The sequence below is a fragment of the Neovison vison genome, chromosome 3 (genome assembly GCF_020171115.1).
Source record: "Neovison vison isolate M4711 chromosome 3, ASM_NN_V1, whole genome shotgun sequence".
Taxonomy (NCBI): Eukaryota; Metazoa; Chordata; class Mammalia; order Carnivora; family Mustelidae; genus Neogale; species Neogale vison.
Genome location: NC_058093.1, coordinates 103,427,211 through 103,445,325, shown reverse-complemented (window position 1 = coordinate 103,445,325; position 18,115 = coordinate 103,427,211). Strand labels below are relative to the sequence as shown.

General features: G+C 42.4%; 1 protein-coding gene across 1 annotated transcript in view; it reads right to left on the bottom strand.

The window, feature by feature from the left end:
- Positions 1-14,272, bottom strand: part of MARCO (macrophage receptor with collagenous structure) — a 37,806-nt gene extending 23,534 nt beyond the window's left edge. Inside the window, exons 1-2 of the mRNA XM_044240952.1 lie at positions 14,048-14,272; positions 382-483 (exon numbers count right to left, since the gene is read on the bottom strand). Of these exons, the coding sequence (XP_044096887.1) occupies positions 382-483; positions 14,048-14,156 (211 nt within the window). The 5' untranslated portion in view covers positions 14,157-14,272. The remainder of the gene's footprint in view (positions 1-381; positions 484-14,047) is intronic.
- Between the last annotated feature and the right edge of the window lie 3,843 nt (positions 14,273-18,115).

Here is an 18,115-nt window from a genome sequence, read left to right as displayed (position 1 = left end):
ACTTTGCAAGTAAAATCATGTTAATATGAACATTTTGATCAATAACATCCCTTCCTGCTCAGACACGGGGAAGTCTTGATGAAAGACACACGCAGCGGACCCATGTGAAATTAAAGTACTGTTCACTTCTCTGACATACACAAGCTCGCATGGGCTCTCTCTCTCTCTCTCTCTTTCAATCTGTCTCCACGTCTCTCTCTCTGTCATACACATACTCTGCTGCCCACTTCCCCCCACCAACCCCCAACCATGCGACTACCTGGCTACCCATGGAATAAGAGCCACCTCTCAGCAGGTGGGCAGCAGTGACCCCAGGGCTCTCCACTCAACCTGAGCCCTGTATCATCCCAGGAGGCACCAGGCAGGACCAGACCTCTTTACCTTTCACCACCAACAGCCCAGTACCCGCGGTGAGCAGAATCAGGTAGATGGCCACCATGACCATGAAGCAGTTCACCCCCCTTCTCTTCTTGGGGTTTGAATCTGAAACACAACACCGGCAGAAGGGGGCTGCTATAGGAGGCAGAGACCGGGAGGTCCCAGCTTGTGTGGGAATCCCCTCTCTGTGTGAGCAGATGGCTCCCCGGGAGGTCGAGGATAAAGACACAAAGTCCCACTACCCTGAAATCTTCCCCCTGGTCCTCTCCTCCTCCCACAAACTGAGAAGAGCCACGGTTGGTCCCTCGCCGGTGGGGCTGGGCAAACACCCGCATCCCCCACCATTACGTGGCAAGTACAGTCCTGGAACCAGGTGCACTCTCGATGCCCCAGCACAGCACCTGAGGACGGAGGGCTCTCAAGAGATGTTTATCAAGTGAATGAATGAATGAATGGACTTAAGTTTCACGACTTTGGGAGGAGAACGATTGTCGCCAGTTTATCAACTCCAAGCGAGGTTTGGAGAAGTTGAAATACCTATTAGGTGATGAGACCCTGATCTAAAACTCAGATTCGGGCTTTTGTTTTCTTTTTTCCTTAGATCATTCATTATACATTAATAATAATAATAATAAATTAATTGTTTCCTTTTTTCCTTATATCATTAATTATACAAATGAAACATACTTAGTATAATTTATCAGACAACACAGCATTACAAGGGTTAATAATCTGTTAATCGGGGGCTTTGGGGGACCTCAATTCCCTGGCATCCTAACCTGCTGACATAAGTTTTGCTGGCTTTCTGGGGTGTGGCCTTGCTCTCAGCCTGCTTGCTCATGGAAACTGACAAACCCATACGTACACTGCTGGACAGACTTTTTTTTTTCTTTTGCTTTTACACAAATGGTATCATATGACATATAATACGGCACATTTTTTTCTGCAATGCATGATTTCCCATGGACATTCCTGTTGTTTGTTTGTTGTTTTGTTTTGTAGAAAAAGATTTAACTCTTCTTCTTTTTTAAAGATTTTATTTATTTATTTATTTGACAGAGATCAGAAGTAGACAGAGAGGCAGGCAGAGAGAGAGAGAGGAGGAAGCAGGCTCCCCCCCTGAGCTGAGAGCCCGATGCGGGGCTTGATCCCAGCACCCTGAGATCATGACCTGAGCCTAAGGCAGAGGCTTTAACCCACTGAGCCACCCAGGCGCCCTAACTCTTCTTTTAATAGCTGCCTAATAGTCCTTCAAGACAAAAGCCACAATTCATGCAGGCATTTCCCCATGGGCAAGCTGTTTCCGGTGTGGGGCATTGCAAAAGAGACCACTACATAGGGGCGCCTGGATGGCTCAGTGGGTTAAAGCCTCTGCCTTCGGCTCAGGTCATGATCTCAGGGTTCTAGGGTCGAATCCCTCATCGGGCTCTCTGCTCAGCAGGGAGCCTGCTTCTCCCTCTCTGTCTGCCTGCTTCTCTGCCTACTTGTGATCTCTCTCTCTCTCTCTCTCTCTGTGTCAAATAAATAAATAAAATCTTAAAAAATAAAATAAAATAAAGAGGCCACCATGTTTCCAACACCAACCCTCTCCAACACCAGCTGTCTTCCCATTTCAGGGCGTCCAAAGGCAGGGAGCCAGACAGTAGAAGGTCCTGTGTTTCCCAGCACTCTTACTGACAGAGCACCTCCTCTGTGCCAGGTGTTGTCTGATACGGTCTATAACGCTTCTGACAATCCTGGCAGGTAGGTGTGAACATCCTCTTCTACAGACTTGGGGTCCAGAAAAGTTAGGGCAACACAACAGGCATGTGCCCCTGGGCCTATCTAACCCCAAGGACTGAGTTCGCCTTACTCGGTTAGACGAACCATTGCCTTCGGAAAAATGCAGTTGAAACGAGCTCCAAGGGCAGGTGTGAAGGTCAAAGAGATCATCTGTGGACATCCCAGGGGAGGGAGTCGGGGCTCATGAACACATTTTTTGCTTTGTGGTAGGTGATGTTGGGTTTTCAGTTGACTCTTATCATAGATCCATATGAACCTCCAGTCTGTGGAGCCTTCATCGTTCTGCTGATACTGCTTCCAGCCACGTGCAGAACAGAAACCCCTGCTTTAGCATCGCCCAATGCATGGTGGTCTCGAGATGGCTTTGGCCGCAGCGAGGGAAATGACTTCTTGGTTGGGTGGTTTTTTAGTTCGTGGCACTTGGGGTATGCTCAGTGTCACACCATGCCTCCCAATTTGGGGCCCACACAGCAGCCCAAGTAAACTCTCTAATACACAACCTGGCCAAGCCACTTCCTTGCCTTCAGTGGTTCCCATGTCTGTTCGCTGTCCTTGGGACAGACAGGAAGACTTGCTGCCTGCCAGTCTGTGGTGTGGACCTCCACACCACACCTCACGTGGACCCTGACCCTCAGGCAGGCCAGACCACTCATCGTTACACCCATTTCACTCGAGGCCGTGTGTCTTCTCTGACTACATAACCCTCCTGCCTCCCCACTGCATGACTGAGCAGCGCGGAGCTTCTCCAGGATACAGCCTCTGACTCCGCTGGGTCAGGTGGGATGCTGCTCTGCTGCCCCGCATCGCTTTGTGTTTCCACTTGAGACGGCGTCAATCATCCCACCCTGTGTCTCTTTGCGTCTCAGTTTCCCTCCTCCACCCCCAGTATTCCGGAGGCTTCTAGAGTGGACTTGCAGCGCCCACACGGTATCTACCACACAAGGTGGGCCGGGAAGATGACAAATGAAAGGATGAATGAGTGGCTGCAGGGGTTTGGGTCCTGAACACATGCAGAGGGCAACAGTGCCAGCTTGGAAGGGCTGGAGAAGCATCGGGAAGGTGATGTCAGATCTTAGGCAAGCATACAATTGTGGCAAGGATGGGTAATGAACAAGGGAAGCTTGTATTTCACAGAAGATGGACAGAGGAAGAGGAATACGATCTCATAGGCAGCACTAAACGTGAAGTGATGGGAATAGATAGTGTTATCTTTCCAGAGGCACAAGTGTTACAGCAGTTGGAGGTGGCAGTGAGGGCCAGCAAGGAAAATATAGATATTTTCAAACCAGATGGTAGCAAAAATGGAAGGCATCTGAGTGAAGACAGTGAGAGGACAAACAAACATGGTAGTACAGATGGGAATCGTTCAGAGGTGTGCACTAAAGCCCAGAATACTTTATTAAGTCAGAACTCTCATATAACGAAGAGGCAAGGTATCTTAGAAACTGGGACTTTTGGATCTGTGGGCAAATGATAAATGCTTTTGTCATCTACAATGGTTTCTAAAAGTGTAGAAAAACTGCAAAGGAACGTCTACTCTCCGAAGTGGATTTCACCAATGAGGAAGGGTCATCCAAGATGAGAGAATGAATAAAGCTTCCAGTAAACAAGAATGAGCATCCCTGGAGTAAACTAGGGTTTGTCCAGGTGAAGATTTTAGGAAAGCAGTTTTCAAAAATATGACAGCTCTATTGTCTGAGACACAGTGAAAATGTGGCTCCAGAGGGAAATACAATTTCAATTCCATAAATGATCTCAATGAAGAAAACAGTCTATATACAAACTCTAGGGTCTCCAGGCCTGCCATCTCCCAACTCCTTGACCACTGGCAGAAGGTGGTTTTGTGCAGGCAGAAGTCCCCTCTCTTTGCCCCTGGCACTGGGCAAAGTGGTTGCTGCCCTGTTGGCTCGATGTCTCCCACCCCTGACCCAGGATCACTGGGCAGTCTGGAAAACTACCTTCTGTCCTGGCAGGCAGGGAGCAAGGAAGAACACCAGTAGTGTCGGTTAACAAAGCAGACCAGGATAGAATAGTCAGCCCTCTGAAAACTAAGTTGTTATTGGAACCACAGCCCACAAAAGTGGGCCAGAATTTATGTGATAAACCTAAACAGTATGATTTAAAATAGAAAATCTGAACAGGATCTAGAGTGTCCTAACAGACCATACACAATGTCCACAATACAATGGAAAAGTACTCATCCTACCAAGGACAGAGAAAATTACAACTTGAGTGATGAAATACAATGAACAGGGGCACCTGGTTGGCTCAGTCAATTAAGCGGCTGGCTCTGAATTTTGGTTTAGGTCTGATATCAGTGTCCTGGGATTCAACCCTGCATCAGGCTCTGTGCTCAGCAGGGAGTCTGCTTGAGGATTCTCTCTCCCTCTCCCTCTGCCACTCCTTGCATTGCATTCCCTGTCTCTCTCAAATAAATACATAAACCTTAAAAAAAAAAAAGAGAGTGAAAAGAAAAGATAATCAACAAGTGTCAGTATGGAGATGACACATACATCAGAATTATTCAATAAGGATTTTAAAGCAGGCATAACAAAAATGCTTGAATGAACAATTACAAATACTCTTGAAACAAAAAAAATTTTTAATCTACCAAGAAATAGAGAATATAAAGAAGAACCAAAGGGAAATCATAGGACTTAAAAGCTCCAATTTTTAAAAAAAAAACTCACTAATGGTCTCAGTAATGCAATAAAAGTGATAAGGGAGAGAATCAATGAAATAAAGGATAGCACAATAGAAATGACCCTGTCTGAAAAACAGAGAAAATCGACTAAAAAAAAAAAAAGAAAAGAAAAGAGACTCAGAGATCTATGTATCAATAACAAAACACATAATATTCATATCCTTAAAGTCCCAGAAAGATGTGAAGCTGAAAAAAAATATTTAAAGAAAGAATGGTGGCTGAAAACTTCTCAAATTTGGTGAAAGTCACCAACCTGCAAATTTAAGAACTTGAGCAAACCCCAAACATGATAAATTCAAGCAATCAATAACAAGACACATATGAGTTAAAAATCTGAAGAAAAAACCCTACATACCAAGAAAATTAAAAATCAAAAGAAAAAGAAAAGATCTTGAAAGCAGCCAAGAGAAAAATAACCCATTACCTATAGAGATACTACTTTGAATTGCAGCAGATTTCTCATCTGAAACTGGAAGTGACATGACATTTTTCATGTGCTCAAAGAAATGAATTATCAACTGTATCTAGTGAAAATATCCCTTAAGAATGAATGGGAAGTAAAGATATTCTCAGATGAAGGAAAACTAAGCGAAAGTTTTTGCTATTAGGTCTACCTTGAAAGAATGGCTGAAGAGGGGCACCCGGCTGGCTCAGGCAAAGATATGAAACTCTTGATCTCAGGGTCATGAGTTCAAGGCTCAGTCCGTTAAGCATCTGCTTTCAGCTCAGGTCTTGTTTCCAGGGTCCTGGGATTGAGTGCTGCATCAGGCTCCCTGCTTCTCCCTCGCCCTCTGCCTGCACCTACTCTTGTTTGTGCTTCCCCCCGCCATCAAATAAATAAAAAGAACCTTTAAAAAAATAAAATATCAAAAAAAAAAAGGATAGCTAAAGGAAGTTCTTCAAACAGAAGGGTAAAGATAATAGCAGAAGGCATGGCACTTCCAAAGGGAAAGAAGAACAAGAATGAAGAATGGGTAAATATGGAGATATGTTTAGACCATCCCTCTCATAATTTTTTAAAATCACATTTTAAAAAATATTTTATTTATTTATTTGAGTGTGTGTGTGTGTGTGTGTGAGAGAGAGAGAGAGAGAGAGAGAGACAGTGGGGGGGGGCAGAAGGAGAAGCAGTCTCCCCACGAACAGGGAGCTCTACAGGGAGCTCCACCCCAGGATGCTGACATCATGACCTGAGCCAAAGGCAGACACGTTTAACTGACTGAGCCACCCTGGTGACCCTAAAATCACATCTGATGGTTGAAACAAAAATAATTAAGTGATGCCTAGTGCATGTAGAAGAAATGTTTAGGACAATTACATTTCAAAAATGGAAAGGCTCAAAATACATAAGTGGAAATTAGTTTTCAAGACTTGACTCAAAGTGGTGGAATGTTGATGTTGATAGACTGTAATAAATTATACATGTGTATTGTAATGCCCAGGAAAAAAGTAAGAAAACTATTTCAAATGAAGAACTAAACAAACAAACAAACAAACAAAAAACTATAAATAAATCAAAATCGAATTCTAAAACAAGCTCAAGTAACCCATAGGAAAGGAAGAAAAGAAAAGCTGGTAATGGGAAACAGAGGAACAAAGAGAAAATGCATAATAATGTGGCAGGTTTAAGCCCTAACACATCAATAATTACTTTAATGGTTTAAATACACCAATTAGAAGGCAGAGAGTGTGGCAAAAGTAGATTAAAAAGCATGACTCCACTCTCCGCTATATCCAAGAAATCAACAACAGAGTTTCTATTTTTTATGCAGCAAAAACTGATGTAACTGGAAGGAGAAATCAATATATCCACAATTGTATTGGGACCTTTAACACCCCACTCTCAGAAATCAGCAAAGCTATAGCAGAAGTGAACAACACCATAAACCAAAAGGATCTAATGGATAATTATAGACTACTCTATGCAACAACAGTGGAATAAACATTCTTTTCATGCACTTAGGATAGTCACCAAGACAGACCATATCATGGGTCATGAAACAAACCCCAACAAAATGGAAATGAATTGAAGTTGCATAGAGTATGTTTCCAGACAATGGGATCAAAATAGAAAATAATAACAGACAGACAGCAGGAAAACCTCTAAACACTTGGAATTTTTTTTCAAAAATTAAATAATACATGGGCTATAAAGTCTCAAAGAAAAATTTTTAAAAATAGGACTGATTGTAAGTGAGTAGAACATACCAATTATTGGATTCAGCTAAAGTAGTATTGAGAGGAAAATTTATAGCAGCCCTAGAGGCTCACATTACAAATCAGAAATGATCTCAAACTGATAAACTAGGTTCCTAGCTCAAGGAACTGGAAGAGAAGAGCAAAATAAACCCTTAGTAACAAGAAAAAATAAATAAAAATTAAAAAAAATAGAGGTTAAAGCAGAAATCAATGAGATTTAAAATAGGAAAACAAAAGAGAAGCTCAGTAGAGGAAAATCCTGATTCTTTGAATAAAATTGATAAAGTTCTGGCAAAACTGATGAAGAGAAAAAGAAAAAAAGACACAAATCACCAGTATCAGGAACGAAACGGGTGCTATTTCCACAGATCCTGCAGCCCTTCCAAGAAAATAAGATTCTATCACTGACTTCATGCTCACAACTTAGATGAAATGAACCGACTTCTCCAAAATTACAAACAAACTACCAAGACTCAACCAATATTAAACAATATGAATGCCTACATCTATTAAATAAACTGAATGTATACTTAAAACCTCCTATAAAAGAAATATCCAGGCCCAGATAATTTTAATGGAGTCTTTTATCAAGCCTTTAGGAGAAGTAAAGCTGTTTTATCCACTTTCTTATGGATTATGGATGAGTAGAGAACACTTTCTAACTCATTTTAGGAGGTCAGGATTACCTTGAAATGAAAACCAAAGACAGTGCAAAAGAAAAAAACTGAAGATCAGTGTCTTTCATGGAATTTGACACAAAAATCCTTAACAAAATATTGGTAATCCTTATCAAGCAATGTATAAAAAGAATCTATATACCATTACTAAGTGAAATTTCTAGGTATACAAGCTGGTTCAATACCCAGAAATTGATCAATATGATCAACCATATCAATGAGCTAAGGAAGAAAAAAATCACATAATCATATAACTGATGCAGAAAAAACACTTGACAAAATCGAATTCATAATAAAGCTCATAATTAAAATTCATAATTCTAACTCTCATAAAAATAATAAATTCATAATAAAAACTCTCAGCACACTAAAAATAAAAGAGAATTTCCTTAACTTAGGGAAAAAGGAGCATCGGGGATGCCTGGGTGGCTCAGTCAGTTGAGTGCCCAACTCTTAATTTTGGCTAGGGTCCTGGGATCAAGCCCCGTGTTGGGCACCATACTCAGTGTGGAGTCTTCTTGTCCCTCTTCCTTCACTCCTCTTCCTACTTGCTCACTCTCTTACTCTTGGATAAATAAATGAATAAAAATTTCTTTAAAAGGAGCATCTAAGAAATATCTAAAGCTAACATTATCCATAATGGTGACACAGAAGCATTTTGTCTGAAGATTAGGAAGGAGTCAAGGATGTCTCTTTTCACTCTCTCATTCGGCCCCATGTTATATACTACTGGCAAATAAGTGGAAATCACCATTAAAACATAATGGCATTCACAGTCACTCCAAAGGAAATGAAATATTTCAGGCTAAAGGTAACAAAATGTATATAGGATCTGTATGCTGAAAGTTATAAAATACTGATTAAAATACTGATTAAAAACTGTCAGTTCTCCAAAACTGATCTGGAGGTATAACACAGCTCTGCCAAAATCCCAACAAGGTTTTCTGTAGATATTGATAAGCTCATGCTAAAATTTAGCTGGAAAAGGACAAGCCACAGAATGGCTAAAATCATCCTGAAAAAGATGAATAGAATGTGATGAATAATGACTTGTTGAAGCTCACAATAGAGCCACAGTGATCAAGACAGTGTGGGATGGGAGGAGGGATAGACATACAGAATTATGCAACAGAATAAAGGACACAGAAATAGTCCTTACACAGCTATAAGCAACTGGGGTTTTTTTTTGACAGTTACAGAAGTAATTTAATGGAGGAAACATAGCGTTTTCAGCAAATGGTGTTGGAACAACTAGACACCCATAGGCAAAAAAAAAAAATAAATGAACAAACAAATCTTGACCTGAGTGAAATTCAGGTCAAGATTTGTTTGTTTATTTATATATGTAAATATAAATATATATATATATACATATATACATATTATAAATACATATACATATCATATACCTATTATATACACATATACAATAAAAATATATACATTACATGTATTACATTCATATAATACATGCTACAAACATATATAATACATTGTATATACAAGTATATACATATATATTACATGTATACATTACCTATGTATTACATATGTATATTACATATATACATTACATATATTTTATATATATATAAGTATATGTATATAATACATATATTATAGGAACCATGGACTTAATTATAAAGTGAGAAATTATAAAAAATTTTAGAATTAAACATAAGAGAAAAATTGGGAGACCTAGGGCCAGGTGAAGAGTTCTTAGATGTGACACCAAAAACACAATCCATAAAAGGGAAAATTGCTAGGTAGGGCCTCCACAGGGTTAAATGCTTTTGTTTTGAAAAAGACTCTGTTAAGAGGATGAAAAGACCCATTACAGACTGGGAGAGAATATTTGCAAGCCACCCATCCAGCAGAGGACTTGTATTTGGAATAAAGTGCTCTGAAAACAAAATAGGAAAACAAACAATCCCATTAAACATTGGCAAAAGACACGAAGAGGCATTTCATATACAAATGGGGGAAAAAATGTGAGAAGATAGCCAACATTGTTAGTTAGGAAAATGCAAATCAAAATTACAATAAGATCTCACAATCGTACACATATCAGAATGGCTAAAATAAAAATAGTAATGATACCAACTGCTCCCAGGAAGTCAGAGAAACTGAATCTATGGTATATCGCTGGTAGGAACGTAACTGACACAGCCATACTGGAAAAAATAGATCGGGGCTTCTTCTAAAACCAAACATATACTTAGAATCCAGCAATTGCCATTTTGGGGGCATTTATCCTAGAGAAATGAAAACTTAGGCTCATACAAAAAAACTTCTACATCAACAATCACAGCGGCTTTATTTGTAATGGCCCCAAACAGGCAACAACCCAAATGTCTTTCTGAGGGTGTCTGGTTAAACAAGCTGTGAAACATTCATATCGTGGGATAATACTCACGAAAAATACTCATTAATAAAAATCAGTAGTGATACATACAACAACTTGGGAGGATCTCAAGGGAATCATGCTATGTGAAAACAAGCCAAGCTTTACAAAGTTACATACTTTCTCCATTTAGATAACATTCTTTACACAACAAAATTATAGAAGTGGGGAACTGGTTGGCGATTGTCAGGGGACAGTGATTGCTGGTGGGGGAGTGAGGGGACATGTGTGGCTAGAAAGGCAGTCTGAGGGACTGGCGTGGTGAAGGAACAGTTTGGTATTCTGATATTGGGGATGGTGACACAGATATATGCATATGGTAAAATTGTAAACAACTGTATTCCCACACACAAACGAGTGCCTATAAAACGAATGAAATGGAAATAAGCTCCATAAAGTGTAGCAATATCCATTTCCTGGTTGTGATAGTGAACTGTAGCTACGCAAGATGTTCTCACTGGGAGAAACTGGGTGGGGGTCACAGAGACTTCCCTAATTCTTTTTTTTTTTTTTTTTGCAAGTTTCTGGAAATCTATAATTATTTCGTAACAAAAGGATAGGGGAAAAAATAATACTAGGGTAAAGCAGGACATCTAAAAGGTGCTGAGAAATAGTGACATGACAAAAAACAAAGTCAGAACAAGGACCTGAAGTGACACTGAGCACGTCAACAAGGGTGACTGTGAATTGATTCCAGGGTCAAGGTCTATTGGGAGAATGTTTAAAATTATCTTTTGAGCAGGAAGAAGAGACAGTTAGACCCAGAGCTGGGAACCAGGGCTTAATGTTAACTTCAAACAAGCAACAACTTTTCTATCTGTCTTTTGGGGGTTCTCTCTGTCAAGAGGCAGGTTCTTCAGATCAAAATTGGTGGGAAGACATATCAAGAAGCGAGATGTGAAGCCTGAAATAGTTGAGGGCTCAGGGGGAGAGGTCCAGACAGATGAAGGGTATTGTCACTGGGGACAAATGGAGATCCTCTCACTCAAGCCCAAATGCCCCACTGGAGGGGTAAGATGTTGCAGATACTGGTCCATGAGGAAAGAGTTGGAGTTTAGTTGGACCTTCAGGGCAGTGAAAGGAGCAGTATGTCGAACCTCTTCAGAAAATGAAAGCAATCTTGGGACGCCTGGGTGGCGCAGTTGGTTGGACGACTGCCTTCGGCTCAGGGCGTGATCCTGGAGTCCCGGGATCGAGTCCCACATCAGGCTCCCAGCTCCATGGGGAGTCTGCTTCGCTCTCTGACCTTCTCCTCGCTCATTCTCTCTCTCACACTCTCTCTCTCAAATAAATAAATAAAATCTTTAAAAAAAAAAAAAAAAAAAAGAAAATGAAAGCAATCTTCAGCAGAAATAAGAGAAAGGAGGGAGGGTGGGAGAAAGAAAGGAAGATGCTTGAAGCCATTTAGTGCTGAAGCAAGTAGTTTTACTTATTTCAGTTAAGTCCTGAGGGGGTCACTATGTTACAGAGCCTCACAGTGAGTACTGTCCATAATGGAATTCATCTAGAAAGTTCCATATGTTCCAAGATCTTTGTGTAAGAAGACTGGAAGTTGTGAATGTATTTAGCAAAATTTCCTTCCAGGGTACCTGGATGGTTCAGTCAGTTAAGTGTCTGCCTTTGGCTCATGTCGTGATCTCAGGGCCTTGGGATTAAGCCCCATTTCAGGCTCCCTGCTCAACCTGGGGTCTGCTTCTCCCTCAACCTTTGCCCTTCCCCCCCGCCCCAGCTCATGCTCTCTCTTTCTCTCTCTCAAATAAGTAAATGAAATCTTTAAAAAAAGAAAGAAAGAAAGAATATTCTTTCTAACCAAGCTGTTTTGTTTTTTAGTTAGTGTTTTAGTTAATGATATCCATAACCCAAGTCAGAAATCTGGAATTCCCCCTTAAGCCTGGCCTCCCCCTCACTTGCCTTATCCCACCATTATAGTCCTATTGGCTTGACTTCTAATATCTTTCCAGAACATTCTCTCTTTTCCATCCTTATAACCACTGCCTCTTGCTGCCACATATCTCTCTGTCTAGCTCATTCCACATCTACGACAGTGAGTAATCTCAAATGCAAAGCAATGCCTCTTAGCCCAACATCCAACTTCCAAAGCTCCCCATTGTCTTCAAGACAAAGTCTAAATTAATCGGTCCTAGTGACAGTCCCCACTGAGCTTACCCCACTCAATGCTGGTGAGCCCCACTGCATGGAACTATTTGTACTTCTCTAAAGATTCCCTAGGAATATATAATAAACCCGTGGTCTTCTATTCCTGCCTCAGCCAGCGTCTTATTTCACTAATTCTCTTTATCCTTTAAACTTTAGAAGAGGTCTCACTTCTGACCTCCAGGTCAGACCAGGTTGCATCTGCCCATAGATCTATCTGTCCTGTGCTTACATAGAGATAGTTTACAGGTGTCCTGATCCTGCCAATCTCCTGCCATCGCCGGCATGACTGAGGACTCCCCGTGTATTCTTGTGTTTCCTCGAAGCCAAGAGCAATGCCCAGCAGGAGCTGAATATGTTTGATCAACTGACTTTGCTTGCACATTTTCAGTAACTTAAAAAGTCACCTATCCAGAAGGCTGCATTCCCCAAAGTTCTGAACAGCTAACAATTATCATATATTTTTTAAAGATTTTGTTTATTTATTTATCAGAGAGAGAGAGAGAGAGAGCACAAGCAGGGGGAGCGGCAGGCAGAGGGAGAAGCAGGCTCCTTTGAGCAGGAAACCCAACATGGGACTCGATCCCAAGACCCTGGTATCAAGACCCGAGCTGAAGGCAGACACTCAACTAACTGAGCCACCCTGGTGCCCCTAAATAGCCAACAATTATTTAAGTCACACATTCTCTGTTACTACACCGTAAATCCCTAAGGGCAGAATACTCAACCTTCTATCTTTGTACCCCCTTAAATTCCAGCCAGTGACCCACTCAAATACTGGGTGAGAGGGACTGTTCAGGCTGACGGACAGAACTGCAATTGATCTGAACATATGATTTCCAGAAAAGACTGGAAGTGGGAATGGCTCGTTAACTTGGAAGGCAATTCCTACAGGATATTCTGGCATGGGAAATCAGAGATCCCCCGTGGAAAATACTCCTTGGTGACTTTAAGTTCTAGAAGATTTAAAAAATGCATCACCTGTAGAAGGATGAGGGAGAAAAATAAAGATGACAGAGTTGCCTGAATTTTTAAAACCTGAATTGAATCTAAGACAAACTGATTATGAAGCTTTGAACATATCCTAGCCAGCACAAAATGAAGAAAGCACTCCCTGATCAACACAGCAGATACAACGGAAATCACCTTAAAGAATTTTAAAGGAATTATATTAAATAAGTTTGTGGCACTTGGCTTTCGTTTTGTGGAACTTTTTCATCCCTCTTGGCCTGCTTTGCCATTTTGTCGTACAACCTGTCAAAATAAGACACTAATAGAAGGGAAGGGTGTGTGATAAGTATTAGCGTTAATCAAAGGGCACATATTTTTTTTAAAAAGATTTATTTATTTATTTGACAGACAGAGATCACAAGTAGACAGAGAGGCAGGCAGGGGGGGAGGAGCAGGCTCCCTGCTGAGCCGAGAGCCCGATGCAGGGCTCGATCCCAAGACCCTGAGATCATGAGCCGAGCCGAAGGCAGAGGCTTAAGCCAGCGAGCCACCCAGGTGGCCCAAAGGGCACATAATGTAATACAATTTATTGTGAAGCTAAAAAACCCCCAACTATACGCTAAAGATATAGTGTCTCTTCCTAACATTACATGAACTCCATATTGAAGCATTCCAGAAATGTATTAGTGAGAGTCTATGGTACAAACCAAGGCTTCCTATCACCTTGTCTATTCTTATGTTGCCAATAAAAAAAAGTACATCACGAGGCAATGTCATTACTGGGAAGCAGTACTTTACCATTGATTTCAAAGACCTCCATTGCAGGGATCATGGTTCGGTTGATGGCTGTTCTTTCTCTAGTGCTCGCCAGGAACTCTTCCTCCTTGAGAATTTCCTTATTTTCCATCGTGAAGCTTTATAGATGGCCCAAAGTTCTGGAGCCAACAGAAATGCTGTCCACAAGAGGAACCACTTGGGAAAAGATTGTTCTCATTTAACTACTGCAGCTCACTGAAGACCACACAGCACTTCCCTTTGGCTCGGACTTCTGATTTTGCAAAATGTTTCCTGACACAATCAGAATTGGGCATGTTGCAAAAACAGGCTATTTGCATGTGGAACTCTTGTTCATCGCAGCTGCTTATTAAGGGCAGTGACTTATGCTTTGGGGCACAAGTCAATAGTCCTTGGAAACACCCCTCACTCCCAGACCCCTGAGAAGAGGGAGTTGGGTGACCCCAGGGGATATGTTTCTCTCCCTCCCCTCTGCCCATCCAAGGGCCTCCATCATGCTAGACCCAGGGCAGTGTCCCAGGACCTCTGCAGTTCACACTGAAATCTCCCTCCTCTGACCTACTTTGGTCTTAGAGTTCATCTTTTCTTCTCAAAGTGTGGACCTTAGACAGCAGCATTCGCATCACCTGGGATCCTGTTAGAAATGCAGAGTCTCGGGTCCCATCTCAGTGAATCCAGATCTATAGCTGAATAGCTTTCCAGGTGATGAATGTCGGGGATGGAGAAACACTGCTCTAGACCACACATTGTAGCATCTGCTTACACTTCCGTGTGTATCTTCCCATGTTACATCTATTGGGGGTGGCACATGTGTGCTCTCTCTGGCCCCAGTGAGACCTGAGGTCCTTGAGGGGAAAAAACCCCCACCCTAGCTCCTTTTTGTCAGGCATTCCCTGCCAGAAGGGACACATAACGTGGTAGTGGACACACAAACCCTACAAGCTCAGAGGCTTGGGTTCAAATTCTACCTGCTCCCCACAGCCACTGTACCACTGTAGAAACATCACGTGAGCTCTGGGGGCCTCGATTTCCTCGTTTGTCAAATAAGGGAGACCAGGGTTATTATCTATTGCATGGGCCGAATGAATTAAATCACATCCAGTGGTGGTTAAGATGGCGCCTGGCGGGCTGAGGGCACTGAGGTCCCGTGGTTGCTAGAAATGCCATGAGCCTCCTGGTTTGCGGGGAGATGAAGGCAACAGCTTTTGCCTTTAAAGAGCTCACAGTGTGGTATGTAGGCTGGTTGTGGATACAGCTGAATTCTAGAAACATGCTGTCATGTGAGAGGCTGGAAGTGACCTGGAGGCAGTGGGGCCAGGGGTGGGAATATTCCGAGAAAGCTGCTGGTCAGCTCTAAGTTCAAGGGAGGACAGAGGGTGAGGGGGTGGGTTTGCCTGGAGAGAAACATGGGGCTGTGGGACCTTCGAGGCAGGAAAGGCAAGGGCAGCCTCCCAGGTGGGGTTTTGGGGTACAGGAGCCTCAAGACTTTGGGGCTGTTGGAACCTGAGAGGTGAGGAGGAGAGGTGGTCGGGGAAGAGGCTGGGTCCCACTCACTCACTTTGTTTGGCCTGGGGTGTGGCAGAAAACAGAAAGGGCAAGAGACTCAGGAAGAAGAGTGATTGGCGGTGCCCCCAAGGCAGAGGACCCCGTGGCACCCGCGGTTTCAACATGCAGGAAGTCCCCGCTGTGGGCTGAGGTCCTAGGAGCAGAACCCAGCACAGAAAAGGTTAAAGGAACTGGAGGTGAGGAAATGGAAACAGCTGGCCGTTCTTGTCCGAAGTGTGGGCCACTGGCGGTAATAGAAACTTCAGGGGGCTTCCCCTGTGGGAGGGGAATCTCCCCGCAGTGCCTCCTCTCCCTGCCTGGCAACAAGCAGTCTTCATCCAGGACAGTGGGGACGGGGCTCATTGGAAGTGCACTGGGCTAGTGACAGAGGGCCGCTGGCCTTGGACAGAACTTTTAGTGGACATCAAATATGGGGGCTTTGGCTCTAGTTATCAGCCCAGACAGACCTGGGGCACAAATCCAACTCTTTCAGGAACTTGCTGGGTGACTGTGGGGTGTTACTTCACTTCTCTGGGCCTCAGCACAAAGTAATAGCTCCTAGAACCATTAGTGGTATGGAGGATTTAGTAGGTCATCAAGCACTGTGATGGGCACTTATACACATTACTCACCACTCACAACAACCTATAATGGCCTCATATCTTGTGGTTAGAAAGTGATGCCGCCAGAATTTGAATCCAGGACACTCTGCCTCAACAGCCTGGTTTAAGCCTAGTTTGAGCTTAAGGCTATAAAGCAGAGGTTCACAATAGAGGAGTTTTTTGAAAACACACGTACCATTTCTCCATCCCTGGCCTGAGATTCTGGTTTTCATAAAAACCCTAAGGCTAGTTAAAATGTGCAACCTGGCTGAGGACCTCTGCACAGAAAATTGAAGCAGTCACATGTAGCGCAGAGACCCATGGGAGCCTTCAGGACTCCCTTCTGGAATCATCCATGAAGTTGAAATATACACAATTACTGATATTTATCCCTTCTTGACATGCAGTAAACAGTACTTCATAGGATGCAGGCTAATCCATCCAGCCTGCAGGGCTGTGTCTAGATTAAGGCAATTAAGGCACTAGATTGGGGTGCAAAAGATTCAGTATCAAGGTAGGTAGCATTTTAATGGAGCATTTTAAAAATCAAAGTTAATGCCAAAAGCTCATGATGAACAAAATTTTAAAAAGATGGGATCTCACAGTGCACTTGGAATGACCCGTCACTTGCTCTCCCTCATCTCAGCTCTGCTCTTTACTCTGTGTTTCAGCATCTCCATTTGCAAAATGGAATACCAGTAGTTGACTTGGCCCATAGGGTGGGTATGAGGGTCAAACAAAATAAAACCATAAGCATGTTTATAAATGAAAGGGCTATCAGTAGAATGGCATCTTCCATCAAGTCAGCATGTAACGTGAAACCCCTGCATTGTCAATGTCACCCTTAAAAATCCCTTAAATCTCCCATAAAGTATAAGACACACAATTTGGGGGAATATCGTAGTCTCTTCCTAAGTGTCTTCCACTCAGACACTGTTATCTCCGGGGAATAAGGATCTAGCAGTTTCTTCTCTTGAGGACCAGATGAAATGGTTGACTTGCCTTTGGGACCATGCTGTTCAAGAAATGCAGGGTTTTGCTTTATTTTTCTAGCAAAGTGCGTATCATTGGGTTGGAGAGTTTAAATGTGTGTTTAGAGTGGCTCTGATGTAGTTACATCATGTTCCATTGTTCTCCAGAGTGACAACCAAGTGGCTCACAGTGTTCTTTTAGACAGGGGATTGGGGCTGGAGTCCCAAGCAGAGGCGACCTGAGCCTCATGGTCTCGGCAGAGCTGGGCTTTCTATGAATCAGTTGACCCCAAACTAGTTTAGTCAATGGGCCACCGGGAAGATCAGGAATTCTTGAGCAACCCCATTCTAGCTGAATGCTAGGGCAACTGTGGTAACACATGATTTATAAATCACCAGCACAAACCCAAGTGTTCAAAACAATCAGAACCCATAGCAAGCAGGCAAGCCAATGGAGCTTAATAACAACAAATCTTCAATGAAGCAGGAAAAAAGTCTCTTCAATAAATGGTGCTGGAAAAATTGGACAGCTATGTATAGAAGAATGAAACTTGACCCATTCTCTTACACCATACACAAAGCTGAAGTCTAAATGGATGAAAGACCTCAACGTGAGGCAGGATTCTATAAAAATCCTAGAGGAGAACATAGGCAGTAACCTCTTCGACATTGGCCACAGCAACTTCTTTCAAAGGGAGGGGAAACAAAACCAAAAATAAACTGTTGGGACTTCAGGATAAAAAGCTTCTGCACAGCAAAGGAAACAGTCAACAAAACTAAGAGGCAACCCATAGAATGGGAGAAGATATTTGCAAATGACACTACAGATAAAGGGGTGGTATCTAAGAACTATAAAGAACTTCTCAAACTCAATACCCAAAAACAAATAATCAAGTCAAAAAATGGGCAGAAGACATGAACAGACACTTCTCCAAAGAAGACATACAGATGGC